This window comes from Chrysemys picta, chromosome 13 (assembly GCF_011386835.1).
Source record: "Chrysemys picta bellii isolate R12L10 chromosome 13, ASM1138683v2, whole genome shotgun sequence".
Taxonomy (NCBI): Eukaryota; Metazoa; Chordata; order Testudines; family Emydidae; genus Chrysemys; species Chrysemys picta.
In genome coordinates, this window is record NC_088803.1 from 1,890,418 (window position 1) to 1,901,413 (window position 10,996).

A 10,996-nucleotide genomic window follows, 5' to 3' on the forward strand; every position below is an offset into this window, starting at 1 on the left:
GACCACAGGGGACGTTTTACCAACATCTACGTGGGATGGCCGGGCAAGGTTCATGACGCTCGTGTTTTCAGGAACTCTGGTCTGTTTAGACGGCTGCAACAAGGTATTTACTTCCCGGACCACAAAATAACTGCTGGGGATGTGGAGATGCCTATAGTCATCCTCGGGGACCCAGCCTACCCGCTAATGCCCTGGCTCATGAAGCCCTATACTGGCGCCCTGGACACTGAAAAAGAACTCTTCAACTACCGGCTGAGCAAGTGCAGAATGGTGGTGGAGTGTGCTTTTGGCCGTCTCAAGGGGAGATGGAGAAGCTTACTGACTCGCTGTGATCTCAGCGAAACCAATATCCCCATTGTTATAGCAGCTTGCTGTGTGCTCCACAATCTCTGTGAGAGCAAGGGGGAGACCTTTATGGCGGGGTGGGAGGTTGAGGAAAATAGCCTGGCTGGTGATTACTCACAGCCAGACAGCCGGGCGATTAGAAGAGACCAGCGGGAAGCGCTGTGCATCCGGGAGGCTTTGAAAGCAAAGTTCCTGAGTGAGCAGGGTAACCTGTGATTTTATAGTTTGTGTACTGAGAAGCTAAACCTGCCCCCGTTTCTTTACCCAGGTAATGTTGACTATCCTATCCAGTTACATACCCCCTTCACCCCCCCTCCAACACACGTGTCGAAATAAAAATAGTTCTACTTTGTTAAAGCACACCGTTTTCTTTAATACTGTTTTAGCGGGAATTTTTTAAAACTGGGACGCAGACTGTGGTGCGGGGCGGGTCTAGTGTTGTGATGCGAATGCAGCTTCTAAACTCAAGGATTGACAGGCTCCGCTGCGGTGGGATGCTTGTTTCAACGGAGCCTGTCACCCCTCCTGATCGGGACTGTGTGTATGGGAGGTCTATTTGACTTTGTGGCAGGGGGAGGACGGTTACAGATCCCATGCTGTGTGGCTCTGTGATCCTGTCTAAGGACCGGCGCTTAAGATCTGTAACTGCCCTCCCCCGCCACAAAGTCACAGAGCAACCCACCCCCCCCAACATTACATCAAAACAACCTCCCAGACTAACCGGGGCAACTAGTCACTGCATCACTGCACTGTGTATGTGCCCTGCTGCTGTGCCTGCCCCCGACTATGTACCCTGCCAAAGGAGACTGTCCTGTCCAATTTCCAACCCCCTTTCCCCTCCTCCTCCAAAAGAACATGATTGAAACAGTAGTTAACAGAAACGAATTTTTTATTATCAACTACACATGGCATTGGGAGGTGAAACTTGGACGTGGGCTTGTGTCAGGCGGGAAGGAAAGAACTTTTCAAATTTTGGGAAATGAGAGCCTTCTGCTACTAGAGCTCTCTGCAGGGGTGGAGTGAGAGTTAGCAGGGACTCTGCCGCCTCTCCTTCTTTGCACTTTGGGTGAGGTGGGTATGGGACTTGGTGGCGGGGGAGGGCGGTTAGAGATGGACTGCAGCGGGGCTCTGTCCTCCTGCCTCCGTTCCTGCAGAACATCCACAAGGCGCCGGAGCGTGTCCGTTTGCTCCCTCAGTAGTCCAAGCAGCGTTTGAGTCGCCTGCTGGTCTTCCTGCCGCCACCTCTCCTCCCGATCCATGTTGGCTTGGTGCATTCGGGTCAAGTTCTCCCGCCACTGGGTCTGCTGTGCTGCCTGGGCTTGGGAAGAGGCCATAAGCTCAGAGAACATGTCCTCCCGTGTCCTCTTCTTCCTACGCCTAATCCGCGCTAGCCTCTGGGAGTGTGATTCCAGGCTAGGTTGTGAGACAGTCGCAGACGGGGCTGTGGAAATGGGAAAAAGGGAGTGAATTCCTCTGAAAGATAAATGTAGTTGTGAACAAAGAACATAGTCTTTCTCTGTGAACAAGACCATGCACAGCACCTTTCACATGCGCACTCAGCACAAGGTCGAATTCTCGGCCTTCGCATTCTGTGCCTGGGGTCTTGAACAGCACATTTGAGAAGCGAGGCAGCACAACGGAATTTCTGTTGCAGGCAGACATGGTAAGCCGTACACTTGTGGCAGTTTAAAACTTTTATATTACCACTGGCCTCATTTCACATTTAAATCAATGTCAGTCCCTGCTGCCAGCAATCCGGCAAGCGGGAACTCTGCCCCTGTCCCACCCCCTCGCGGCTGTCCCCGGGAATGATCCCTTTCGGCTGCCCCTCTCCCGCCTCCACCGCGTGGCTGCAAACCAGCGGTGACAGTTCTGTAAAGGAACGGGAAAGCAGTCCCAACACTAACATTCCCCTACCTAATTAAAAGCAGGTCACCATGGCCGACATCACCCTGATGAGGATCTCCGAGAGCGACAAAGAGAGAATGCTCCGGGAAAGCCTCCAAAGACCAGGGCCGTATGCCGCCCTGCTGTGCAGAGCAATGATCCCCGAGTACCTGATAATCTCGTGGCGCGGCAACGTGTCGTACTTCGGAGGACCCAATAAGGCCGCTCTCCCCAAGAACCTCATGCAACGGCTTTCAAGTTACCTCCAGGAGAGCTTCATCGAGATGTCCCAGGAGGATTACTGCTCTATCCCCGCACATATAGACCGCATTTTACTGTAGCTGCAGTAGCAGGGAATACACAGTAGAGCGGCTTGTGCAGGACAATCACTGAAAACCGGACATTGCTAGATTTCTTTTCAAAACTTGCACTGCCCCTTACTAAACCGTTAAGCGCCTAGGGCACACTAATCATGAACAACCCATTCTTTTAATTGTTAATATTCCTGTTTTGTTAAAAATAAATGTTTAGATGTTTACAACACTTACTGGCTGATCCTTCACCAGATTCTGTGTCCGGGGTAATGGCTGGGGACGCTTCGTAGGGGATCTCTGTAAGGGTGATGAAGAGATCCTGGCTGTCGGGGAAATCAGCGTTGTGAGAGCTGCCAACTGCCTCGCCCTCCTCATCTCCTTCCTCATCTTCCCCGTCCCCTAACATGTCTGAGGAACCGGCCGTGGACAGTATCCCATCCTCAGAGTCCACGGTCACTGGTGGGGTAGTGGTGGCGGCAGCACCGAGGATGGAATGCAGTGCCTCGTAGAAACGGGATGTCTGGGGATGGGATCCGGAGCGTCCGTTTGCCTCTTTGGTCTTCTGGTAGCCTTGTCTCAGCTCCTTGATTTTCACGCGGCACTGCGTTGCATCCCGGCTGTATCCTCTCTCTGCCATGTCTTTAGAGATCTTCTCGTAGATCTTTGCATTCCTTCTTTTGGATCGCAGCTCGGAAAGCACGGACTCATCGCCCCACACAGCGATGAGATCCAAGACTTCACGATCAGTCCATGCTGGGGCTCTCTTTCTATTCCCAGACTGCATGGCCATCACTGCTGGAGAGCTCTGCATCGTTGCCAGTGCTGCTGTGCTCGCCACGATGTCCAGACAGGAAATGAGATTCAAACTGGCCAGACAGGAAAAGGAATTCAAATTCAAATTTTCCCGGGGCTTTTCCTGTGTGGCTGGTCAGAGCATCCGAGCTCGCACTGCTGTCCAGAGCGTCAACAGAGTGGTGCACTGTGGGATAGCTCCCGGAGCTATTAGCGTCGATTTCCATCCACACCTAGCCTAATTCGACATGGCCATGTCGAATTTAGCGCTACTCCCCTCGTCGGGGAGGAGTACAGAAGTCGAATTAAAGAGACCTCTATGTCGAACTAAATAGCATCGCAGTGTGGACGGGTGCAGGGTTAATTCGATTTAACGGCGCTAACTTCGACATAAACGCCTAGTGTAGACCAGGCCTGAGGGTGAGGTTTTATCTGTATTCAGTTTTCTTACTGTTTTAGGCATAGACTTGCGTGTTTTATTTTATTTTGCTTGGTAATTTACTTTGTTCTCTCTGTTACTACTTGGAACCACTTAAATCCTACTTTCTGTATTTAATAAAATCACTTTTTACTTATTAATTACCCCAGAGTATGTATTCATTCCTGGGAGGGGCAAACAGCTGTGCATATCTCTCTATCAGTGTTATAGAGGGCGAACAATTGATGAGTTTACAGATTGATTTGGGTTTGGACCCCATTGGGAGTTGGGCATCTGAATGTTAAAGACAGGAACACTTCTGTTAGCTGCTTTCAGTTAAGCTTGCAGTTTGTGGGACGTGGTTCAGACCTGGGTCTGTGTTTGTGGCTGGCAAGCGTGTCTGGCACATCCAGGCAGGGTGCTGGCGTCCCAAGCTGGCAGGGAAAGCAGGGGCAGAAGTAGTCTTGGCATATCAGTTGGCAGCCCCAAGGGGATTTCTGTAATCCAATCCATCACAGTGATCTTGACTTGTACTGGTTCTGGAAGGCTTGTGGGAGTCGTCTGGTGTCAATATGAGCACGCAGAACCAGCTACATACTTCCATCTCCCATGATTTCCGAGAACAGGGTCTCACCTGCCACATAGTGGTTCCACAGACAGGTTAAAGTTAGACTAACTGACACTATTTACTACTGCTCTGATCCCTGGGCCGTTTCCTCCATCACGATAAGCTCAGGGCCGGGGCTCTCAGACTTTGCTCCAGTGTGGAACAAATGTGAACAGAGCGACTGTGTTCAGAACAGCACCCTTCTCCTTTGCTCTGCCACATACGCACCTCAGTGCCTGTTCCCTGCCTCCTCACCCTCACGTTTTTAACTGCAGAACCCCAGTGCCGGCTGCAGTGACTGCACGCTCTGGCTTCCCGGGAAATGCCAAGAGCTGTGTGTCACCTGATAACTTCTACAAACGATTTCAGGGAGCGTCCTAGGCCTCAATGCACAGCACCCATCTGAGCTGGGTGAAACCCAGAAAAACCGAAAACCAGCCTGACAGAGAGTGCCCGTTTGGTGCTGCAGGCAGAGAAAGCTCTCTGACGCCCTCTGCTGCCCTCAGATCTCACTGGCAGCAGCTTCCTAGAGTTATCTGTATGCTCTTCCCCCAGGCCCTCACCCCGACTCCAGCCAACTCTGCCCAGCCAAGCCTGCTTTTTAACTGGAAAAACGTGGGGTAGCACGCAGGGTGTGGCAATGGCATGAGCGACAAGGCATGCAGCCCCCTGGTTACTGACATGGCAACACTTCAGCTGCTGTTTTTGCTGACCCCCTTTTCAGGGCAGAATCGTAGCTTTACTGCTGAGATTTTCAGAGCTGGGCAGCCTGCTTCGATTCGGAGGTGTTCTGTACCATGCTTAGCGCAAGGGAGGGCTGGTCCACGAAGACGGCTCTGCGCACTATGGCCTAATGGATATGACACTTGACTGGGATTTAGGAAAGGCTGGTTCAATTCCTGTCTCAGTCACAGTTGACTTGTATTAGGTCCCCATGGGACTTAGGTACCTAAATACCTGTAAGAAATCTTTCCCAAGTCTCTCAAATGTGGTTGTGGCAGGAATGAAATGCGTGTTTCTCACCCTGGCATAAATAAGGAATGAATCGATTTGGATCAATGGAATTGTACCAGTGTGCAAGATGTAAATGAGAAGTGAATCTGGCCCAATATCTAGCTATGTCTTTCATTGGATTAAAGGGCCTTTGCTTTCCATGGAGCTAAACTGATGTACACCAGCTGTGTACTTGGTCCCTGTATCTCCAAGTACTTTTTATCCACATAGAAGATGTGCAAACTCCTGGCAAAACATAGGTAGCTAGATGTTTCCTGCATGACTACAGTAAAGTATTTAGTTGGTTGATGGATGCCTCCTCTGGGAAACCACTATGAAATTCATTAGAGGAAGAATCCCATGGCTTTAGAATCATAGAAGATAGGGTTGGAAGGACTTTAGGAGGTCATCTAGTCCAACCCCCTGTTCAAAGCAGGACCAACACTGACTAAATCATCCCAGCCAGGGCTTTGTCAAGCCGGGTCTTAAAAACCTCTAAGGAAGGAGATTCCACCACCTCCCTAGGTAACCCATTCCAGTGCTTCACCACCCTCCTAGTGAAATAGTGTTTCCTAATATCCAACCTAGACCTCCCTCACTGCAACTTGAGACCATTACTCCTTGTTCTGTCATCTGCCACCACTGAGAACAGCCGAGCTCCATCCTCTTTGGAACCCCCCTTCAGGTAGTTGAAGTCTGCTATCAAATCCCCCCTCATTCTTCTCTTCTGGAGACTAAACACGCCCAGTTCTCTCAGCCTCTCCTTGTAAGTCATGTGTCCCAGCCCCTTGAACATTTTCATTGCCCTCCACTGGACTCTCTCCAATTTGTCCACATCCTTTCTTTTGTGGGGGGCCCAAAACTGGACACAATACTCTAGATGTGGCCTCACCTGTGCCAAATAGAGGGAAATAATTACTTCCCTCGATCTGCTGGCAATGCTCCTACTAATTCAGCCCAATATGCCGTTAGCCTTCTTGGCAACAAGGGAACACTGCTGACTCATATCCAGCTTCTTGTCCACTGTAATCCCCAGGTCCTTTTCTGTAGAACTGCTGCTTAGCCAGTCGGTCCCCAAAAAGCTTGAGGTGAAAGCTTAGAAGAAAGCTTGGGGTGAAATCCTCTCACAACCACTAGCAAGAATGGCAATTACAGGCCTGTAAGCCTGACTTCAGTACCAGGCAAACTGGTTGAAACTATAATAAAGAACAATATTGTCAGATATATAGATGAACATAATCTGTTGGGAAAGAGTCAACATGGTTTTAGTAAAGAGAAATCATGCCTCACCAATCTACTAGAATTCTTTGAGGGGGTCAACAAGCATGTGGACAAGGAGGATCCAGTGGATATAGTGTACTTAGATTTTCAGAAAGTCTTTGACAAGGTCCCTCACCAAAGGCTATTAGCAAAGTAAGCTGTCATGGGATAAGAGGGAAGGTCCTCTCATGGATTGGTAACTGGTTAAAAGATAGGAATCAAAGGGTAGGAATAAATGGTCAGTTTTCAGAATGGAGAGAGGTGAATAGTGGTGTCCCCCAGGGGTCTGTACTGGGCCCAGTCCTAGTCAATATATTCATAAATGATCTGGGAAAAGGGGTAAGCAGTGAGGTGGCAAAAATTGCAGATGATCCAAAACTGCTCAAGATAGTTAAGTCCCAGGCAGACTGCGAAGAGCTACAAAAGGATCTCACAAATCTGGGTGACTGGGCAACAAAATGGCAGCTGAAATTCAATGTTGATAAATGCAAAGTAATGCACATTGGAAAACATAATCCCAACTATACATATAAAATGATGGGTCTAAATTAGCTGTTACCACTCAAGAAAGAGATCTTGGAGTCATTTGTGGATAGTTCTCTGAAAACATCCACTCAATGTACAGCAGCAATCAAAAAAATGAACAGAATGCTGGGGATAATTAAGAAAGGGATAGATAATAGGACAGAAAAGATCATGTTGCCTCTATATAAATCCATGGTATGCCCACATCTTGAATACTGCATGCAGATGTGGTCACCCCATCTCAAAAAAAGTATATTGGAATTGGAAAAGGTTCAGAAAAGGGCAACAAAATGATTAGGGGAATGGAGCATCTGCCACATGAGGAGAGATTAATAAGACTGGGACTTTTCAGATTGGAAAAAAGATGACTAAGGGGGGATATGATAGAAGTCTATAAATCATGACTGGTGTGGAGAAAGCAAATAAGGAAGTGTTATTTACTCCTTCTCATAATACAAGAACTAGGGGTCACCAAATGAAATGAATAGGCAGCAGGTTTAAAACAAACAAAAGGAAGTCTTTTTTCAGACAACGTGCAGTCAACTTGTGGAACTCCTTGACAGAGGATGTTGTGGAGACCAAGACTATAACAAGGTTCAAAAAAGAACTAGATACATTCATGGAGGATAGGTCCATCAATGACTATTAGCCAGGATGGGCAGGGATGGTGTCCTTAGCCTCTGTTTGCCAGAAGCTGGGAATAGGCGACAGGGGATGGATCACTTGATGGTTACCTGTTCTGTTCACTCCCTCTGGGGCACCTGGCACTGGCCACTGTCGGAAGACAGGATACTGGGCTAGATGGACCTTTGGTCTGATGCAGTATGGCCGTTCTTATGTTCTTATGTTCTAAGTTGACTGCAGTACTTGAAATAGGATGCATCAAAGGAAGCAACTTCTAGTGGCAGCATAAAGCGGTTCAAAACGTATGTATGAAATACTTAGCTTCTGCAACTCCCAGGCATTGCATTTTCTCTCGGGACTGATGGCTCCAGGTTCTTTATCATTTGTTTAGACAGATTAGACGTTGCAGAAGGAGAACAGTAATTAGCTGGCAGAGAGACTTTCAGACACTTAACAAACATTTCCAAGTCCCTTGGAGTATAATAATAATATATAGGAAGTCTTCCTTTTAAAGTGTGACGGAAATTATTTGCTAGGCTGGGTTATGAAATTGTGGAGTGAGGATGGTTCATTGGTGGTGTGAAGTATGCTTTCCACTACTTACTCACCGTCCAGTTCTGTTCATTTCTGCGTGATAAAGGATAAGGTGGTAGGACATTTTTTCCCCTGGATCCTTTAAGCTAAAAGCAAATGTGATTCACTTCTCCTGGAGTTTCTGTGTTGTGAATTTGACTCCTAATTCCCGTAGACTCCTTTGAAAACCCCAGACAGAGTTGTCTTATGGGAAGGCTCTTCTATAACCGGAGGTCATCTTGTAACTTCGGTAACAGATGCCTCACCAAGGACACTTTCAGAGATAGGAGATAGGAATGGATGGGCATCTTATCTGCTCTGGCAATTGCCATGGTCTTCTTGAGAGTAAATTAGCCTATTATAGTCTATTCTATTTTAGACTAGAATACACTCCACTAACAAAGCAGAGAATTCTTCTGAGACAACAATTAACCTCCTTCCTTCTCTTACTATTGCAGTTCTGGACTTGGGAGCGACTGGGCATGTCTTTGTATCCTATTGCATCAGGGTGACTGAATTCATACTCCTTGGATTCCCAAGCACCTAAATCTCCCTTGCTGCAGATTAAGCCCATGACCAACTGTCCTTCTCTTGGTGGACCTGGAGAACAAGTTGTTGCTCTCCTCTGGCCCCCCTCCAGTTTATCCACATCGCTCTGTGTAAAATGTGGTGCCCAGGCCTGGACACATTACTCCAATTGAGGCCTCCTCTGTATGAGGTATAGAGGGACAATTACCTCCTGTCTTACATAAACACTCCTGTTAACACACCCCAGAATGGAATTTGCCTTGTTCACAATAGCATCCCATTTGGATTCATAGTCATGGGAAGTGACCATCTTTTTCTCCTGTGTTTGTACAGCACCTGGCACGGTGGGATCCCAGTCCATGAATGGCACCAGAATAACTAATAGGAATGGTTTCAGAGTAGCAGCCGTGTTAGTCTGTATCCGCAAAAAGAACAGGAGTACTTGTGGCACCGTAGAGACTAACACATTTATTTGAGCATAAACTTTTGTGGGCTACAGCCCACTTCACCGGATGCATGTAGTGGAAAATACAGTAGGAATATATATATATATACAGAGAACATGAAACAATGGGAGTTACCATACAGGTTATAAGGAGAGTGATCAGTTAAGGTGAGCTTTTATCAGCAGGAGAGAAAAAGAACTGTTTGTGGTGGTAATGAAAATGGCCCATTTCCAGCAATTGACAAGGAGAGATGAGGAACTGTGTGTGTGTGGGGGGGGGGGGGGGAAGGGGAATAAGCACGGGGAAATAGTTTTACTTTGTGTAATGGCCCATCTACTCCCAGTCTTTGTTCAAGCCTAATTTAATGGTGTCCAATTTGCAAATTAATTCCAATTCAGCAGACTCTCTTTGGAGTCTGTTTTTGAAATTTTTTTGTTGTAATATTGCGACTTTTAGGTCTGTAATCGAGTGGCCAGGGAGATTGAAGTGTTCTCCAAGTGGTTTTTGAATGTTATAATTCTTAACGTCTGATTTGTGTCCATTTATTCTTTTACGTAGAGACTGTCCATTGAGAGACTGCTGAATTGGAATTAATTTGCAAATTGGACACCATTAAATTAGGCTTGAATAAAGACTGGGAGTGGATGGGCCATAACACAAAGTAAAACTATTTCCCCATGCTTGTTCCCCATCCACCCCCAGTTCCTCATATCTCCTTGTCAATTGCTGGAAATGGGTCATTTTCATTTCCACTACAAACAGTTCTTTTTCTCTCCTGCTGATAAAAACTCACCTTAACTGATCACTGTCCTTATAGTGTGTATAGTAACACCCATTGTTTCATGTTCTCTGTGTATATATATATATCTATATATATATATATCTTCCTACTGTATTTTCCACTACATGCATCCGATGAAGTAGGCTGTAGCCCACGAAAGCTTATGCTCAAATAATTTGTTAGTCTCTAAGGTACCACAAGTACTCCTGTTCTTTTTAATAGGAATGGGATTTCCAAAGGTGCTTGAAAAAGTTAAGACTGAAGGAAATGACCTGGAGAACTTTGATATGCAGCCATGTGAAGTGTTGTATTTAGGAACATAAACATTGCCACACTAGGTCAGACTTGTCCATTTAGTTCAGTCTCATGCCTACAACAGAGTTACTACAGGGATTCAGGGGAAGATGCAACACACTGTGCATTAGGCCATTAGAGGAGCCCTCCTTGATCTTCTTCCCTTGCTACATTAAAAACAATTTTTTTTTTGCACTAATTTCCTATGTTGTGGTACAGGGCACATGTCAAACGCTGTAGAAACGAATGCTAACATTTGCAGACAATGCTAAAATATCTGTCCTGTTTTCATGTCGTCTGTAGCCCTCCGTTATCTCTCATCTCCTGAACAGCTGTCTCAAATTCGGGAGAAAATAACCACAGAGGTTTAAAGAGGAATCCGGTTGTGGAGGCTGACTGATGGGAACACAGAATGAAGGAAAGGCTGCACAGTGCAAGGGCTACATGGTGGCAGAAAAGGAACAGCAGGGTTTAATGAGGCCCTTCTCTCTCTGACCACTAGTTACTACATGTATATTATGAGACAGAAGATGTTTATACCGGCCACATGATGGCAGCAAAGGTACACCGGAGAGAGAGAACTACCAGCTTTCATTTACCTCTGTACTT

At 46.9% G+C, this 10,996-nt stretch overlaps 1 protein-coding gene across 1 annotated transcript; it reads right to left on the reverse strand.

The window, feature by feature from the left end:
- Positions 1-1,216: 1,216 nt before the first annotated feature.
- Positions 1,217-3,754, reverse strand: LOC135975199 (uncharacterized). Its single transcript, XM_065565296.1, has 2 exons — positions 2,781-3,754; positions 1,217-1,786 (listed from the first exon to the last, which is right to left on the reverse strand). Exons 1-2 carry the CDS (start codon positions 3,355-3,357, stop codon positions 1,311-1,313), a joined length of 1,053 nt encoding a protein of 350 aa, XP_065421368.1. The 5' UTR covers positions 3,358-3,754; the 3' UTR covers positions 1,217-1,310.
- Between the last annotated feature and the right edge of the window lie 7,242 nt (positions 3,755-10,996).